Source organism: Malaya genurostris, chromosome 2 (assembly GCF_030247185.1).
Source record: "Malaya genurostris strain Urasoe2022 chromosome 2, Malgen_1.1, whole genome shotgun sequence".
In the NCBI taxonomy this organism is placed as follows: Eukaryota; Metazoa; Arthropoda; class Insecta; order Diptera; family Culicidae; genus Malaya; species Malaya genurostris.
The window spans coordinates 247,587,683-247,608,142 of record NC_080571.1 but is presented as its reverse complement, the minus strand read 5'-3'; the positions used below and the strand labels follow the sequence as shown (position 1 = coordinate 247,608,142).

At 38.2% G+C, this 20,460-nt stretch overlaps 1 protein-coding gene across 1 annotated transcript in view; it reads right to left on the bottom strand.

Moving 5' to 3' along the window:
• The window catches only part of LOC131429173 (uncharacterized), a 107,470-nt gene that overhangs the window by 47,312 nt on the left and 39,698 nt on the right, over positions 1-20,460 (bottom strand). The window contains exon 3 of the mRNA XM_058593221.1: positions 5,693-6,623. Coding sequence (XP_058449204.1) covers positions 5,693-6,623 — 931 coding nt within the window. The remainder of the gene's footprint in view (positions 1-5,692; positions 6,624-20,460) is intronic.

Here is a 20,460-nt window from a genome sequence, read left to right as displayed (position 1 = left end):
AAATACTTGCTGATTCCAACTGTGCATCATTGTATAACATAAAAGAACTGAATGATATTCAAATCATGAACCATAGATAGTTGATCAACCAAAAGCGTATGCTAAAGCGTTTATGTACACGGAGAATAATCTTGATTGTTTAAAATTACAAAACGATCAGTTATCTATCAAACAAAAAACCTGTTTCAATTCACCTAGTAGTGGTAGGATGTCTTTCTCATATCAATCATTCGGGAGCGGGATATTTCGTCGACCGCCATTTCGAGGAAAGTTGTTTCGTTAAATGTAATTCCGCCGAAAGTCGTTTCGTCGAATGAGTCATTTCGTCGAAAGTCGTTTCGCCGAAAGAGTTATTTCGCAGAAAGGGCCATTTTGCCGAAAGGATAATTTTGAATACATAACATAATTTATTAGGAAACTGCAAATTCTGCTTATTCATCAAAAATATCTATTTATGTTTATATCTCCTGGATAATTGATGTGGTGCAGCCATATAACCGAAGCCAAGATGGCTCGGCGGCACAAAGCCGCCGAGGAGACGCCAGTTGAGTGGGCCGCCTACCCGCCATCGGAAGCGGTGGCCTCTTGCATACAAACCTCTAACCGCCTCATTCTACTCAAAGCTAGATTTCTTTGCTTCAGTTAGGTAGGAACGAGCAATAGCCAGGTCGAATAGCATACGAACAAAACGATGTGGCGAACCCGCGTTAGATATTTTTTCATCTGCACTTAGTTATTATAATCATTTTTTTTAATGTGAAACACATTTTTGTTTTCTATATAGCAGTGCAAACTAGAAACTCAAGAAAAATACACGTAGAAATGTGGTCAGGTTTTGAACAATTACAGCTCAGTCAATTTTGTATCAATGACTAATATTATGTCACCATTTGATTGGAAATATTTCTACGTATTGATTTGAATGTTCAAAATCATGTATTTTTAATTTTATTTTATTGAAATGTCGATTAATAGCTAGCAGTGTCCTATTTTGGCTGCAAAAAATCTCCGGCATACCGGATTTCCCTGCCATAGTCGACGGTTTTGAAGGAGTAAGCGATATATCAATGGGAAAGCAGCGCTCTGATTGGTCAAAAGCAAAGCTGTTGGAAGCACGCGAATCTACAAATAGAAGCGAAATTTTAGCTAACGTTTCAGTCTTATGCGTAGCTTGCTAGAGGTAGGTTGTTGCTACACAGCAAGATAAAAAGTGCCATAAACGATTTCAAACTTTTATTGGTAAGCTCTGATCTTGTGTCATGCAAGATTGGATGAAATCTCATGTTATGTCGTTTCGCCTGAGAAATTGACAACTACCCCAGGGTTTATTTTGAGTGCATAAGACAAATTTCTAATTTATGCAAGATGGACTCGAAAGATAATGAGAAATATTTTATCGCTTCAACCGAAATTGCAAAATGGTAGTAATGGTAGAGAAACGCTATAAAAATAACTGCTTGCATACAAAACTTGAACACAAGCTTGGTGAAGAGAAGCTCAAATATCGATATCCGTATCGCAAGCATGTACAAACATTTAATTGTATACATTTGGGCTATTGATGTAATTTCGTCGGCTACGAAACAAATACAAATCACGATAAATAGAGTCTATATTCTGGGTTCGCGTGTTCGGTGTTGATTCCTAATAAGGATCAATCTAAGCAGATTCCTAATAAGGATCAATCTAAGATCTTTTGCATTTGCGGATTCAAAAGTGTGACGATTAATTGAAAATGTCATCATTGGAAATTTTGGTTGCCTTGTTCCACATCAACGGCTCGAACAACCCCATGGGGCTGATCCTTGTAGTTTTTTTAATAAATTCTAATCACGATATTAAGAAGAATTCGGCGGAATGAATCTTACGACTAAATAGCTTTCGGCGAAATGACATTCGGCGAAATGGCATTCGGCGAAATGGCATTCGGCGAAATGACACTGATCCTAATCATACTATCATCTATAATTTTGTGGTATTCTTTAAAATATTTTTTCTGATTCTGATTCTTGAAAGAATAACCGAAATCAGTTTGTTTGATCTTTTTCAGATAATGACTATCAAACGGAGTTGTTGTCGTTGTTGTTGTCATTTATTAGCGGCTTTAACCACGTTTGGGTCGTTCACCGCACCAAACGGAGTTGTTTTGAGGTCAATTTTTTGCTTCGCCCCATTAAGTGATGGTATAAATTTTTTAATATATTTTAGCCTATAATTTCTGAACCGGAAGTCGGATCCAAATGAAATTTAGAGGTTTTGTATACAACTATTAGGTCACTCATTTGAATCCAAGTATAAAAACCTGTTTTAATCCACCTAGTGGTGTAATGATGCCTTTCTTATAACAATCATACTATCATATATAATACTGTGGTATTCTTCAAAATAATTTTCTTCGATTCCTAAAAACAATAACCGAAATCGGTTTGTTTGACCGTCTGCTGATAAAAAACTATTAATTGGAGCAGATTTGAGGTCGATTTAGAAAACTTTGTACGGTTTTTCGCCCTTTTCAGTGATGGTATACAATTTTTAACACACTTTCCCCCAAATATCTCCGGATCCGAAAGTCGGATCCGGATGAAATTCAGGAATTACGTATGGGACCACAGGACCTTTCATTTGAACCTAAGTGTATGAAAATCGGTCACGCCATCTATGAGAAAAGCTAGAAAACATATTATCATTTTTTTGCGCATTTTACCCCATAACTCCGGAACCGGAAGTCAAATCCACACAATATTCAGGAATTTTGTATTGGACTACAAGACCTTTCATTTGAATCCAAGTTTGTGAAAATCGGTTCAGCCATCTCCGAGACAAGTTAGTGCAAAAAACGTTACATACACACATACGCACATACACACACACAGACATTTTGCGTACTCAACGAACTGAGTCGAATGGTATATGACACTCGGCCCTCCGGGCCTCGGTTCAAAAGTCGGTTTTCACAGTGATTGCATAACCTTTCTATATGAGAAAGACAAAACCTGTTTTAATCCACCTAGTGGTGTAATGATGCCTTTCTCACATCTCACATATTCTCATATATAAATGCGTGGAATTCTTCAAAATAATTTATTTTGATTCTTGAAAAACAAAAAGGTTTGTCCATAAACTAGTATAACCTATAGAGTGAAAAAGTACTCAGGTCGGTTAAGCCATCTCTGAGGAAACGAAGAGGGGTACCTCCGAAACCGGAATCTGGGAACCGGTATAATCGAAGCTGGTTCAAGAAAAGTGACTGGGATCCATTTTTGAGTCTATGGCTACAATCTTCGGTCGTTCATCAAAAATCTAAAAACAAGAGAAGCCAAATTAATGTTTGGCCGTCTACTGACAATGCCTACCGAATGGAATAGTTTTGAGGAAAGTTTAGATATTATTTTAATTTCTATTTCCGATGCTTCCGGAATCAGAAAACGAGAACCAGCATAGCCGGAATCGAGTTATTTGGTTGTTTATTGACAATTTATTTATTTATTTATTTACATGTAATCAACAGACAATGTGTAGTCCCAATGATTAAAAACTATTCCTATTTCTAAGTATGTTTAAAAAATTTGTTTGAATTCTGCTACGCGTAATGTGAAAATCGAATCCGGCAGATACTCCATTGAAAGTTCGCTGTAGACCAATAATAGCACCGTTATATCCATAATTCGTACGGCTAAGAGGCAATCGAAGAAAGACGTTATTCCGAAGAGCTCTACTGCGTACATTTAAAGAAATTTCGCTGAGGAGTGCAGGGCAGTCTATTTTGTTGTTCAGCATGTCGGCGATCAACATAGCACGGGACAAATTACGTCGAATGCCAAGGGTGTCGAGTCCAATCAATAATCCACGGCTTTCGTAGCTAGGCAACTCGTTGGGGTTATTCCAAGGTAGCTGTCGAAGAGCAAAACGGACGAATCTGCGCTGTATTGATTCTATTCGGTAGGAGCCGTTAAGGTAATATGGGTTCCATATCGTAGAGCAGTACTCGAGCGTTGTACGAATGAGTGAGCAATATAGAGACTTTAAACAGTAAATGTCTGTGAAATGTTTTGCTATTCTCATTACAAATCCTAAACTACGAGATGCCTTTGCTACAATAAAGTTGATATGCTGCTTGAAAGACAATTGCTCGTCTAGAATTACACCAAGATCCTTAACACACGTGGTTCTGTTGATCACTACTTCATCAAGGCAGTAGTTGTATCTTATAGGATTTTTTTTGCGTGTGAACGTGATGATTGAGCATTTATCAATGTTCAAAGCCATTCGATTTACCTCACACCACTTTGAAAAAATTTCAAGTTGGTGTTGGAGGAAAACAGCATCCTCGTTACTTCGAACTATTTGGAATAGCTTGAGATCATCAGCGAAAGATAAACGTGGACAATTTAGAGAAAGATTCACATCGTTAAAATACAGGAGGAAGATCAGAGGTCCGAGATGGCTGCCTTGTGGAATCCCAGAAGAAGCGATGAACTCTTTGGATATAGCGTCATTTATCTTGATTGCTAATCGGCGATTATTAAGGTATGAGGAAAACCAACGCAGCATGTTAGAACCAAATCCCAATCTGTCTAACTTAGCAACAGTAATGGCGTGGTTAGTTTTGTCAAAGGCAGCGGAAAGGTCCGTGTAGATAACATCAGTTTGTAAACCGCAGGATATAGCATTCGTCACAAACGTCGTGAAAGTCAAGAGATTGGTAGCCGTGGACCGTTTCGGCATAAACCCATGTTGTGTTTCTGCAATAAACCATTTACAATGGTTGAATATAGAATCAAGTACCACCATTTCGAAAAGCTTTGGAATAGCACTGAGCGACGTAATTCCACGGTAGTTGTCGATGTCTTTTTTGTCTCCTTTTTTATGAACTGGAAACATGTATGAAAACTTCCAGGAATCAGGGAAGATCCCAGATGTTAGCGATAAACGAAAAATTTGGCAGATAGGTGAAATTAAACCGATGGAGCTTTTTTTCACAAAGATTGCAGGAATACCATCGGGTCCGGAAGAGCTCGAAGATTTCATTTTGACGATAGCCATTTTTACTGAATCTTCGTCAACACTGATAGTATCCAACAACTGATGTGATACTGGAACGTTCATTGCTGCTTACGCTGGAAAACTTTTCGGAAAACAGTAGACAAATTTCATCTAGATTAGTTCCAACACTTATCCCATATACCATCGACGAAGGCAAATTCGATTCTTTTCGTTGGTCGTTTACGTATTTCCAAAAAGATTTAGGATCGGACTTCAATTTGTTCTGAACATTCCGAAGGTAACGTGCGTAGCAACGTTTTGCTGTCCTTTTATATAAAGAGTTGATGTGTACGTAGTTTGCACGCAGTGCATACCCGCCATGCTTGGAATATTTTTTTAACGCAGATCTTTTAGATGATTTTAATCGTTTCAATTCAGTAGTTTGCCATGGAGCTTGTCTGAAAGCGTTACTTAGTCGTTTCGGCACATAATGATCTATAGCATACGTCAAAATATTGGAAAAATTTTGAACAGCAAGATTTGCATCGTCTTTGTCGAGAACTTCACTCCAATCAATATTCGACAAAAAGTCGATAATTTTCCTATAGTCTGCTTTTTTATAATCATATCTGACGGTTCCATCCACATTGGAGCTATGAGACTGCCGAGAAGCTTCTATCTCAAGGCAAAAAGGAGGATGGTGCTTTACATATTTCACCATAGGAACGGGTGCAGCAGCAATCTTGGGAGCGGAATCGGATTTACTCGAAAAACAAAGATCCAGTATTTTATTGTTTTCATTCGTCACGTGGTTGAATTGGCGCATCAGATTTGTGCTGTAACGATCAAGCAAACTGATACTGCCAGCATGAAAAGATGACTGCGAAGGATCCGCGAAAAGAAAGCCGTTCGAAGCTGGTTGCCATTTTAGATTGGGAAAATTAAAATCCCCAACGATTAATATTTCGTCGACAGGACAAGCGTAAGAGCATATCTCTTCGAGGGACAAAAGATGGGCATCGATCAACGGCAGGTCACGAGTACGGTCCGGCGGAAAATAAACCGCACAGAAAAAAGTTGAATAACTAGCCAACTTAATTTGTACCCATACCTGTTCAACGCAACTACCACTGGTACATTGGATTAGTTGTGCTTTTAGACGACGATGAACACCAACAAGTACGCCGCCACCAGTACTCTTCGTACTGTTGCTGGAACTACGATCCGTTCGGAAAACTTCATAGTTTTCACCGAGGACTTGCACAGACAGGGTGCAATCGTTAAGCCAGGTCTCCGTAAAAGCTATCACGTCGAAACATTCATCCGAGCACGCCAACAAATACTCATCAATGCATGCATTCATACCACCAACGTTTTGGTAGTATACCCGGATACTCGAAAGACATGACTGATTCGCCGCCATAGAGCTGGAAGCGAGTAAAATTTCAGTGCTTGAAACATCCATAACGGGAGCGTACTTGCCTATAAAATCGATTTGGAAGACCTCGTCCCCACTCCCACACACAGGACTGGGACGGCTGACGAACGCTGGCTGCAGTGGCTCGACTGTGGCGGGGGGATCAGAGGCTTCCATAATACCAGTGGCGCTGCATCCCAGTGATCGTTGATCTGGTGACAAACTGGAAGCGGGAAACAAATCAGCGATGGAATGATCCGACAAAAATGTATACTTGCCGAAATTAGAGGCTTGGAAGACCTCATCACCATTACCACCCACAGGACCGGGACGGCTGACGAACGCTGGCTGCAGTGGCTCGACTGTGGTGGTGACAATGACTACCGATTGGAATAGTTGCGAAACAAGTTAAGAAAATTTTTTACGTGTTTTGTTACGCCGCTTCAAGTAACGGTGTCCAATTTTTAACACACTTCACCATATAATTCCGGAACAGGAAGTCGGATCCGGTTGAAAATTGACAGATTTGAATAAAAAATAATATCTTTCATTTGATTCTAAGTTCGTTGAAATCGGTCACGCCATCTCTGAAAAAAGTGAGGAAGTAATTTGAAATAAGAATATTTTCACTAATCATCCTATAACTCCGGAACCGGAAGTCGGATCAAAATAAAATTCAGGAACTTTGTATAGGACAATTGTTACTTTCATTTGAATCGAAGTCTGTAAAAATCGGTTTATGAGAAGGCAAAAATCGGACACGCCATCTCTAAGAAAAGTGAGTAAGTGATTTGAAATTGGAATTTTTACACTAATTCTGGAACCGGAAATCTGATTCAAGTGAAATTCAGAAGTTTTGTGAAGGACCATAAGACCATTAATTTGAATCTAAGTTTGTAAAATCAGGTCAGGCTATCTCTGAGAAAAAATAAGGAAATTCATGTCGTATTCAATCCTAACCCGGGTAGGTGTAAATAGCAAACAAAGGTCAAAATAATAACAAATTTTACCATCATATCTTGGCTTGATGTTTTTGTGTTGTCATAGCGATACTTGATATTTTCGTGATATTTCATCAAGGGATCAAGATATTGTACAATATCTGTTCAACATCAAAATTAGTTATAATATCTTATTTCGTTATTGATGAGCTATTTCAAATTCATTAAGTAAATTGACCCAGTAATTTTATCTTCAAATAAAATACCATTGAATAAACTGCATCAGAATCAGATAAGAGAAATACTTAAGATATTACTCTATTCTAAATGCTAGATTATAAAATAATTAACAAATTCATCTTCTATAAATATTTTGTTCTTGGTTTGATATTACAATGACAGAATTCTTCATTTTGTTGCTATTTTCTCTTGCAGGCTTTGTTATAATTTTTGATATTTTAACTCTTATTTCAAACTAAATAATGTTAATTTCTACCATTGAGATGTTTGATTTTAATAACAGAATTTGGTATTGGTTTGCAAATCACTTCTACCCGGGAACTCCTTGTTCCCAATACAACCCTCGTGTGTTCCACCTTATACCGATAGAATTCATCAAAGGATGCAATGAAAGTTTGCAAAATTCCCAAAATCAATTAACTTGTTCATAAATCAAATAAACGGTTTCCTTATTGTACGGAGACACTAACAGCGCTTCTATTGAGAAACAGTTGTACTTTTTTCCATTAGCTACTGTGGTTGTGTTAAATGCGCACAGAGCCGTAGCAACCTAGGGGGCAAGGGGGGGCTTTGCCCCACCACGCGGTTTCCGCCTCACCACGTATTTTTCTGTGTCCACGTCTAAAAAATCCAGTCGCTTGTGCTCGAATGCCAGAAACGATAAATTGTTTAATCTATCAGTGGACATGCTAATACGTTGAGGCCGCATGATCCGTGTCAATGCCGAAAATGATGATTCGCATACTGCCGTTCCGGACGGAAAAGTTTCAATGGTTGCAAAAAGGTTGTATACGTTTTCCATTCCTTGGCACACCTTATACAGCTCTGTCAGTATTACAGTCTTAATTTTTTTATCTATCGGCCTCTTCAAATTGTTCAATTTCTCATTTTTTGCACGAATTTTATCAATGTATTCTTTGGCAATTTTTAGCTCAATTTCATTTGGCAATTTGATGCCTAACTCGGTCAAAGGCTGCAGCTTTTCCAAATCCATCTCATTTGCTGTATCGATAGCTGTGAGAATGGCATCGTTTTTTATGAAACGATCTGTCATTTTCATGGCTGCTGAAACCTGCTCAGAAATGAATCCGAAACCACTCTCAGAGTGATCTTAGAGGGTTTACTTGAAAACGCTGTCAGTGAGTGACGTTCGTCGCGTACAATATGCAGGCATATGGTGCCTCAAATTGCTATCTAGATTGTTTGATACGCATGTAATGCAGCTTTTTTTTAATATACGTTAAATTTAATCTAAAAAATTTGCCCCCCCACGAAAAACTGAATTGCTACGGCTCTGAATGCGCAGGCGTGTATGTATGTGTGTGTATGTGTCTAATAATCTCACTAGGTTTTCTCGGAGATGACTGAACCGATTTTGACAAACTTATGTCGTTTTCGTTTTTAAATTGCACTACACTGGTGTAGCGAAAGCTGCACTGAAACCGTTCGTTTTTACCAATTGCACTACACCAGTGCTACACTTTTTCTGCACCGATACCACTGGTGTAGCACTCATCAAAAGTTTGGTGTAGCTCTGTGCAATGGAATCGTTTATTGTAGTCAATGGTTACTGTTTATGTTTTCGTCATTTTTGTTCGTTTATTCATGCCTCAGTGTAGCACTGCACCGGTGTAGTGCAAATTAAAAACGAAAACGCCATTAGATTCAAATGAGAGGTGGGTCTCGTGGTCCCATACGGAATTCCTGAATTTCATCCGTATCCGACTTCCAGTTCCGGAGTTATAGGGTTAAGTGTGTTCAATATTGTACACCGTCACTTAAACCGGCGAAACAGAAAATGTGAAAAAATTTCTAAACTGGATTTAAAACTACACAAATCGATAGTCATTATCAGTAGGCAACTAAACAAACCGATTTCGGCTATCCTGGTTCCCGGTATCCGGTTCCGGAATTACCGGAAATAGTGGTCATATATACCAAAATGGATCTCACTCACTTTTCTCAGCGATGGTTTGACCGATTTCCATAAACTTAGATTCAAATAAAAGGTCTCTTGGTCCCATACGAGATTCCTGAATTTTATCCGGATCCGACTTCCGGTTCCGGAGTTATAGGGTAAAGTGTGTTCAATATTGTACACCGTCACCTAAACTGGCGGAACTAAAACCGTACAAAATGTTATAAACTGGAATCTAAATTGTTATTCCCAATCTTAAGGTCAATTGAAAGGTCTAATGGTCCTACCAAAAATTACTGCATGTTTTCGGATAGAACAAACATTTAAATGGTCATTTAGAGTGCGATGACAAAATTGTGTAAAATCTTCTAAATTTGAATTAAAACTAGTAGAGTTTGTATGTCATGTTAGTTGATGGCCGTACGAACCGAGTTTGATTATACCGGTTCTCGGGTTCCGGTGCCGGAAGTGCATATAATAGTGAACCCACTTCGTTTTCTTAAGGATGACCTACGCAATCAAAGCACTGTTTTATTCTGTCTGTTATACTAGTTAATGCACAAACAATCTCTTGGTTTCTTTCAAAAATCGAAGAGAAAATTTTTGAATAGAATACCACAATATTATACATGAGAAAGGCATCATTACACCACTAGGTGGATTAAAACAGGTTTTTCAAAAGTGACTTATGATCAAGCTCAAATGAATTAAAGCTGCTACTTTGGATTTCGAGAGTGTTACCGAAAATGCGACGCAAGCACTGAAGCACTTTTCTGTGACCTACTTGCATCAATCTGAACGAGTTTGTCTGGAAAAGCAACCCGATTTCGTATCAGAAATGATCCTACAAGCAAAATTTGTCCTAATGAGACTGCATGAATGACAAGAAAAAGGCGTCATCACAATACTAGGTGTAGAAAGAATCTTATAAATCTGCAATTATTTCGATTCATGGATTGACTTTGTAAACGCGATTTCATGTGATGGACAGACGTCAGTTAACTGGAGTTTAAGACGTCAGTCTGATGATAGGTTGAAATTAAGGTATCTGGAGATTTGGTATCCCGTTTTATTCGTTTTTAATTTTTGTGTGAAGTTTTATAGTCTACTTTGCCCCTAAAACGAATCCGATTTTGCTCCGCGGATCCAGAAATATTGGATTTCGGGTTGGTCACTTCTGCGTGCGTTGGTACGAAAACTAATGCATATTTTTCCTAATCACAAATTAGGTATTGTAGCTGAAGGTTGATGTTATTCAACGGTAGCGATGACTTGTGTAAAAACCTAGCTGTAATGGACATTTTCTCAAATTTGCGAAAGTTATTATATATTATGGAAACTCTAAGTCAATTATAAAATGGATAATTTCCAACAAACGACTTTATAACCAATCATTTTGAAAGTAATTATATACATATTTTCATACGTATGGCAATTGATAAACAGAAACTATTCTGGGTTCGCACCTGAAAACTGCACAAATTTAAAGATCTGATCTTTCAATCACGCCAGCCACATCAATCTTTCACTTAAAGATTTGTTGAAGCTCGTGCCTTCAACTTATTTCTAAACGTATCGATTTTAAGTCAAGCATAGAAAAAATGTTTTTCTATAGACAATTCTATGTCTGCCATTCCTCACCTTTGGATTCCTCCCGTTCTGAACAAATAATTTAAACTCGTTTATTGTGAAATCGCTACTCCGATACTTGCTTTATGATGACAGAATTATCTTAAAATATGGTTAACATTTCTGACAGATGTTGAATGTTCCTGTTACCGAACCTGCTGTACGATGCATCACCAACCTTGTGAACCGAATACCAGGATATTTTTATGAACTTTCACCACGTATCACGGTCTTACGGTGGTGGTGGATTGCAACCGGAGCCAGAGTTGGTATCAAACCAATCGAAAAGTAAACTATATGTGCTGACGAATCCAGCTCAAGGCTAGGAAATATCGCAACAGTACCCATCTCGACTTGCCCACGCCCGAAAGTGAAGGGACGACGGGATAAATACAGAGAAGTCGGTGACAGACTGAGACCGGGAGCAGTTTTTCCGACCCAGACAGTAGACAGGGATGGAAACTGGATCGGAAATGGAAATTTTCCAGACGATTTGGCTTGTTTTAAGCTTATTTCTTCTCTTTGATTGAATCACTTATTTAATCATGATGTTTCGATCGCTGCTCGTGGGATGGACCGGTGGGGGGGGGGGGGGAAGAAGTTGTGCTCGTTCATTTGAAGCAAAGTAAATCGAATAAAACAATTTCAACCGGCTGGCGAGATTGAGTAGATGATTGGGAATGAACTTGTTGCGATTGGGAAAAATTGGCTGCGAGGATTTAGAATGTGATGAGAGTTAGTTATAGACTCAACTGCCTGTGATGTTCCGTTGAAAAAAACTCTGCCTCATTAATTTACACAAATATTTCACACACTAACAAAAATTCTGAAGCAGGCATAATACAACAACGAAGAAATTTGCATATCTGTGTTGCATCAAAAAAACTCAAACATTCGTTCAAGCCAGTTGCCTATACCAAATAGAGTCGTTTCAAATGAACGCATCGAGAAATTTTGCTAGATTTTCGTGTGTGATTTATAATTCAACCGGGTTTTCATGGGTACATCCGATATATTATAAAAAAAGTTCAACTTCAATGATCTGTATTTCGGCGAAGCTGATGTCCACTCCAGAAGATATTCAGGTGCATACCTAAGGTGCATTGCCAAAATCAAATCTGGAACATTCCACTCGATTAGGTATCGGCACCATTCCGGTTGGAAATTTCAATTACAAATGCACTCCGTACAACAAACAAACAGCACCACCCACCGGATCGACCGAATGGAAAACAACTGGTCCTGAGCAAACCCGAACCCACGCAACCGATGCGTGGTAGCATCTATATGTGTATGATGCCGGAATAAACTGCGTTCATCGGAAAATCTAAGAAATAAACCGAAAATACTGTGACTCGTTTTCTGCTGACGCGACTTCCAAACGGAACCGTATAATTCCATGTGTCTGTCTGTCTGTCTGTATGCGTATTGTGGAGGATACATCGAGTGACTCTCTGTCGCCGTCGTCGTGGCGCCAGTTGGTCGCTGTTTGTTTTTCCCTCCCACCCTCTAGACATGATGTTTCCCGAATCTGTGGCTTTGGACCAGGGCAAAACGCTTCTCCACGATGATGCTGTCGGTGAAGATGATGATTCATATCTTTATCTATTCTGTTCTAAAAGCGATGAAGTATGGAATAAATTGTGTGTACCCTGGTATTTATGGTCGGTGGTAGGGTTGGTTGCATTGGTAAGTGAGATAATTCACATTTTCAAGAATAATTGGAGCTCAATCCGGACAAAGTGAAGCCCGAGGTACGGATATCGAAATCCATCAATCTAATTGTTTAATAAGCAGTGCAAACGATTCTATGAACCGAATCAGCTGGAAAATTAATTCCAAACCAATTATAAGACTTGGCTAATTCGAAATAATGTTTACCTTCGAAATGGATCAGCTCTATTCATGTTTATCCATCAGGTTTCCGTTTATCATCTTATCGACCTTGTCATGCTTCGACACTATTAATTCTGCTCAAACAGATTGAACAATCAACCCTACGGCACTGTGGATCAAGCTGTCGTGTTCAGTCAGTCCACTGTGGGAAGATAGATGAGCAAAAATTTCTCTATACTTCATCGAAGATTGACTGACTATAGCAGTGAACGGTGGACGGCTGTGCTTAATTTAAGCATTTTTTTTTAATTTAACAACATAATACTTTCCTTAGCAGTAATATTGACCAATTTCCATCCATTCTTGAACCACATGTTCGATTGATAGGTTTCATGGTCTGACAGCAACTACTGAACTCCAAAGCACGATTAGATCAAATTCACTGCATTCTAGAACTTTGTTCAGCGAAGATGCTGATCATTGAATCGAATGTAACTTGCTGTAAGTCTGTGTCAAATTGAATGAATTTGGGAGATGGTTTGCTTTAACCCAATTCAGGATTGTGGTTCACTTTTGATTTTTGATTTGAAAGACATGCATATGCCTATGAAAATCACACATCATCTGGTTAATGCCCGGTACACAATTCGAAAAAATCTTGTGATTTTTCATCTTATAACTTTACAACTTTAATTGAGAGTCATATTTTTTGACACAAACTTATATTAAACAACATGTAGACAAACAAGTGTGATTTAAAAATTACATGACTTGAAAACGACTGAAATAAAAAACCAAATTCTATAACAACAGCGCGACTTGATCCGAGAAACATTAGATCACAAAGCACACCAGTTAATCGACAGAGCCAGAAGTACATTTTTTCTTAATGAATAATTGATTCATATAAATCCATAGAGCGGCACTTGATAAAGACTGTCCCAGAAAGTATGGACGCACTTTGATTTTGCGGTAAATAATTCACAAGTGTTAGATATTTAAATTTTATTCGATATACTGATAATATTAGACTACAACAACAGAATATTATTCTCAACATTTGCTACTTAGCCATTGTCGACTAGCTGGCGCACCTTCTTGCAAACGTTCCTCATTAAATTCCACACAGACTTCTTGGCGACAAGTTTTGAAACTTTTTCCCAATCTTTTTCGAACTGTTGAATGGTTTCGGCTGCCGAGACATGTTTCCTAAGATGTGCCTTCGTTAATGCCCAAAATTCCTCAATTGGTCGAAGTTGTGGGCAATTTGGTGGATTCATGTCGTTTGGGACGAAAGTGACATTTTTGCTAGTATACCGTTGATTTCGAGTAGTGGCAAGAAGCAAGATCTGGCCAGAAGACAACAGGACCCTTGTGGCTTCGAATCATGGGTAGAAGTCGTTTTTGTAAACATTCCTTGATGTATGTTATATTTCGCTGTTCATTGAAGCAGTGGTGATGAAGGGTTTCGAAACCTTACCGCAGCTACATATTGCTTGCCAGACCATAGCTTTTTTACCAAATTTTTCGACTTCAAACAATGTCTCGGACTGGCCCTTCTCGCACCGTATAATATTGTGGTCCCGGCAAGGATTTGTAATTGAGTTTCACGTAGGTTTCGTCGTCCATGATTGTGCAGTTCAAATTTCCACCAAGCATTGTTTTGTACAGCTTTCGAACCCTCGGCCTGATCGATGCTTCTTGTTTCGGACTACGTTTTGGTTGTTTCTGCTTCTTATAGGTTCGAAGATTCAAATGTGCTTTAGCACGAAAAACATTTGACTTCGAAGTGCCCACTTTTTTAACCACATCCCGAACTGAAACCTCCTTCTTTTGCTCGAACGCCTTCAGTATACGTTTATCCAACTGAGGGTTAGAAGGACCTTTTTTTCGATCCGTTTTCGGTTTATCTTCAAAGGTGTTATCCTCACCGAACTTCCTGATTGCATTTCGCACGGTATTTTTACTTACTCCTTCCATTTTTGCTATCTTTCTCAGTGACAGTCCGCGTTCTGTGCACCATTTGTACACAATTTTTCGACGTTGTTCTGCTGAAAGTCCACGTATTTCGAAACAAACTAATGAAAACGAATAAACAACTGCACAAGTGGTTAGAGAAGAGTGTAAACAACAGGACGCAGCCATAAAAATTGATAGATTCTGAACCATTGCGAAATGGCAGCGGTTTTTGGTTGCGTCCATACTTTCTGAGACAGTCTTTAGCCGAGGGCAAATTACACTCGGAGCCAGTAAAATTCAGTACGAATGGAATATTGCGTCACTTGAAAAGTTAAACAGATTTAAACTGCATCGTTTGTAGAATTATATTACCTGCAAAAACTCATAATTTTTCTCTGTGTACTTTCCAAAATGACCGTACTCACCGTTTGGTTGAGCTCGAGATTTATTCTGTTGAAAACATTTCCACTGAAAGTTTGCCATGTGTTATGCTCTATTGTGTAATCTAGTTGATTTAAACTAATAAAAGGCGGGTGGGTTATATCGAAGACATAACTGAAGAACGTGAATGCGAACAAAACTGACATACTTCTACCACACTGACCACCACTAGATAAGCGTTCGTATTAGGTGACTGTGAATTTTGCAACTTTTACTGCTTCGCTTCCATGATCGTAACGATGCTTCTACAGTAGGTAAGTATGAGCAACTTAGGTAAGCGTAAGGTAAGTGTAAGGAGTGTATCGAAAATAAGCTATCCACAAATTTTTCTTTAAAATTATTTTAAAAAACGATATTTCATTACAACTAAAAATAGATTCTTTATTGTACGAGGTTAAACTTGAGCATAATTAAAAGCCGGATGAAATTTATGTTATTCCTTCACGAATTTTTGAACTTTTGATCGATCGCTCCTGCATGTTCCCAGCTGCCTTACCAGTCTTCTTGAAGACCCTCTTCACGATTGCCCAGTAACGTTCGATGGGTCGAAGCTGAGAACAATTTGGTAGATTGATATTTTTCTCAACGAAATTTATACCCTTTTTCCGCAAGTCAATTCAGAGTGGTTTTGGCATAGTGAGCCGACGCTAAATCCGGCCAAAATATTGGAGGTCTACTATGCTTCTTATATAAAATCAGCAATCTTTTCTGGAGACTCAGATCGATAGATTTCTGCATTTATAGTTCCGGTAGTGTAAAAAATGACTTGGTTGACTTTTAATCACACAAACCACACAATTTTCGACCGAATTTCTCCACTTGAATCGACCTGTCCGCATCGCTCACATCTTCCCCAACGACGACAGTAAAGTATTGTGAACCTGGAAGGATTTTTGAGTCCTCCTTTACATAAGTCTTGTCCCGGGTTGGCAGTTCAATGCATAGGACGCTGGTCATACAAGCCAGTTGTCGTATGTTCGAGCCCCGACCTGGATGGATTCTTAGTGTCAGTAGGATCCATTGTAGTACTAGCCATGCAATGATTCTGTACTCTAAGAATCGGCTGCGAAGTCTGTTCAAACAGAAAGGTCAAATTTCACAAAAGGAATGTAATGCCAAGACTTTGCTTTTACATAAGTCTCATCGTCCATCAAAACGTATGCATGCGGACACAGCGAAAGACGCGAATACAATTTCCGGGCCCTTGTTACTGCTCGCTTCTTCTGTTCTACACTTTGTTTCGAAATTTTCTGCTTCTTGTAGGTCTCCAGGTGATTTCGCCTTTTAATACGCTGGATCATTCCGACAATCGTGCCTGCTTTTTTGGCCAAATCACGTATTGACATTGATTTGTTCTTCGTGATTAGAGACACCACTTTCTGGTCCAGTTTCGGGTTGGAAGAACCGCCTCTTCCTGGTAGCTCATCCAAAGAATAGTGTTCCCCAAACTTATTAATGATGGTTTTACAACTGACATGATGGATTCCAAACCGCTTCGCCAATTTTCGCATAGTAATACCCTTCTCACTTAGCCATGTGTTCAGAACCTTAATTTTCACTCTCTTTTCATTACGCGACATTTTGAAAACGCAGAATTTCAACCGCACAAGCAAGTAAACAAACGAAAGCTGACAGCCAAACGCACAGCATGCTGTGATCTGAGCATAAAAAACCATCACAAATACATGCGTACAACACAAATGTATGTGAATAGCTTATTTTCGATACACTCCTTATAAAAAGTAGGTATATTAATGGTAAGTATATTGACTTTAAATATGTTTAGGATAAGTGTTTCATTACAAATCATTGATTTAATATTATTTAATTTGTGTATCTTGAGCTCAATATCTTACGCAGAGATCGTAAGCGGTACCAACACACATAAGTTTAGTTCTAGAATTATGAAACTGAACTCATTTTCTGAACATTTATGGGTTTTTTGTTCCTCCAAAAAAGCACATATTTTATTTCAATTTTCTTTCCGTTTTATCTACGGCTCATCAGCTTAAAGCAATTCATTTCAGTGCTTAAAGCAATTCATGTTGAACTGCCATCTGCGCCTGTGAGCTGCTAATTTGAACCGCTAAGCTAACCGAAAACCTCTAAATGTTTACATTCTGCGGCGACTAGCAATCAGTCGTCACTCGTTTTTGTTCTAGCCATCAAAAAGGATATTACAACTCGGTGCAATATCCTAAAAGTCGTTACTTAAATAGTGCAAACTTTGCGGCTCAATTTGAGCTGCTAGATGGAGATGGCAGTTCAATTTGAACTGCTTTCGGTACTGATGAGCCGAAGGTGAAGTTTTAGAACTAAATTCTGAGCTTGAATAAGTTCCTGTATACTTAACGCTCGTCTCCGTACTGTATTTTATAGTATTGTACTGTATTTTTTTTCCAAATTCAGCGTACTGTTTTCACCCATTTGAATATATAGTATTTTAATTTGTATTGTATTTTGCCATTAAATTGTAATGTACTTTTCGTGTCAAAAATTATTCTTTAACGCATCGAATTTCGACTTGTCGCAATACAAACCGTTAGAAAGAAAAGTGACAACAGGTACACTCGAAAAAAAATTCACACGTTAACCTTATGTGAAAAAAAACACGTAGATTCCAAAAAGGGCTTTGTCATCGGAGTTTACGTGATCTCCTTAACAATAATCGGATCAAGATTGAGTATGAAGTGAACCATATGGCAAAATTATTACTGTTGTCACATGTTTTCAATGTGTCACGTACTTACTTGAATTCATTTTGTACTCACAATATGGCATCTGTTGAAAAATCTCGATCAAACAACATAGGCCAAATTCTTTTTGACCCTTCTAAGGTATTTGTTACAGTGATTTTAGGGTAAATAATTGCTCATTAGTTCTATCGAAAGTTATGAAGTCTTGCTAATTTCTACTATACTTTCAGGTCTAATATTACTACCAAGCAGAGGTAAAATTTATGAGCAAATGTACCACTTATTGAGTCTACTAAATGGCTCTACAAAACCAACCCTCAACAACTTATTTGCATGACCAATTGGTATTACGCAAATAAAATTAATTTTACAGTACAATTTAAATGAATTTCGTAAAAATTTCACAAAACTATTCTATAGAATATACGAAAAATGTCACGTAGATATTACGTGAATCAAATGTGGGCTAAGAGTTCATGAGTTCATTCTGTGCTATCTATACGTCACATAAGTATTACAAAAAAAGTTCTATGGATAAAAATCACATACGTTTTCAGGTAGCATTGAAGTGACGATTTTTTTGAGTGTAGTGAATAAAAATGAGTTAAAGTCATTTCGCCAAATCTTGGAATTGTCTGAATATCGTAATTGGAATTTATTTAAAATAAAGGCTAATGAGAGATGGTAGCGTTAACGCCCGTTTTTTTTTACCTACGTCAATTATCCAGGAGAAATGTCTCTTTCGGTGAAAAGGCCCGTTCAGCGAAATGACCCTTTCGACGAAACAACTTTCTGCGAAATGGCCTCTTACACGAAACGACTTTCGGCGAAATGCCATTCGTCGGAACCACTATCGACAAAATGATCCGTTCCCAATATAAATACTTGCAACCAATGAATGGATTTTTCTCTTTCTCTCCTTTCCATTGTGTTTTTTTCATTTCAGAACAAAAGAAAATTGGCTCCGTTAAAAAGTTAAAAATATCCGTTTTAAAAAAAACTGAATGTTTGGTGATCCATTCGTGCATTTTTTAAATTTACATTTAACTGATTTTTTTAAATTTACATTTAACTGAAAATACTTTAAAAAGGGGAGAAAAACAACATGAACCAAATTATAAATCTGAGTTACGGAATCAAATTCTAGTTAAAAATTCAGGTTCGTAGTTCAGATCTAACATTTATTTGAATGTGAATATAAATGATGTAGTATTCAAATTCTGAGTTAGAAATCCTAAAAAAAAATTCTGGATTAAAATTCTGAATATAAATTCACTACATTCAGTTCCAAAATCTGGTCAAGAAACTTGGTTCAGAATTAGCATTCAGCTCCAGATCCACAGTTTTAATTTCTGAAACTGTAATCTGGAACTAATTCTAAACCTGAAATTAAGTCCTTAATCCAGTTCCGAAATTCAGTTTTCGGATTTTGTTCCAAAATTCAATCCAAAATTATTTCCCTGATCCCGATCCAGTATTCAGAAGCCGCATACAATCATAGATAATCTAATTGTTTTTAAATATGATTTTCCTAAAAATTTTTGTAAAGACTGTCCCAGAAAGTATGGACGCAACCAAAAACCGCTGTCATTTCGCAATGGTTCAAAATCTGTCAATTTTTATGACTGTGTCCTGTTGTTTCTTCACTAACCACATGTGCAGTTGTTCATTCGTTTTCATTAGTTTGTTTCGAAATGCGTGGACTTTCAGCAGAACAGCGTCGAAAAATTGTGTACAAATGGTGCACAGAACGCGGACTGTCACTGAGAAAGATAGCAAAAATGGAAGGAGTAAGTGAAAAAGCCGTGCGAAATGCAATCAGGAAGTTCGATGAGGATAACACCTTTGAGGATAAACCGGAAACGGGTCGAAAAAAAAGGTCCTGCTAACCCTCAGTTGGATAAACGTATACTGAAGGCGTTGGAGCAAAAGAAGGAGGTTTCAGCTCGGGATGTGGCCAAAAAAGTGGGCACTTCGAAGTCAAATGTTCTTCATGCTAAAGAACGTTTGAATCTTCGAACCTATAAGAAGCAGAAATAACCAAAACGTAGTTCGAAACAAGAAGCATCGATCAGGCCGATGGTTCGAAAGCTATACAATACGATTCTTGCTGGAAATTTGAACTGCATAATCATGGACGACGAAACCTACGTGAAACTCGGTTACAAATCCTTGCCGGGAACACAATATTATACGGTGCGAGAAGAGCAAGTGTTAAACCAGTCCGAGACATCGATTGAAGTCGAAAAATTTGGTAAGAAAGTTATGGTCTGGCAAGCAGTTTGTAGCTGCGGTAAGATTTCGAAACCCTTCATCACCACTGCTTCTACCCATGATTCGAAGCCACAAGGGTCCTGTTGTCTTCCGGCGAGATCTTGCTTCTTGCCACTACTCGAAATC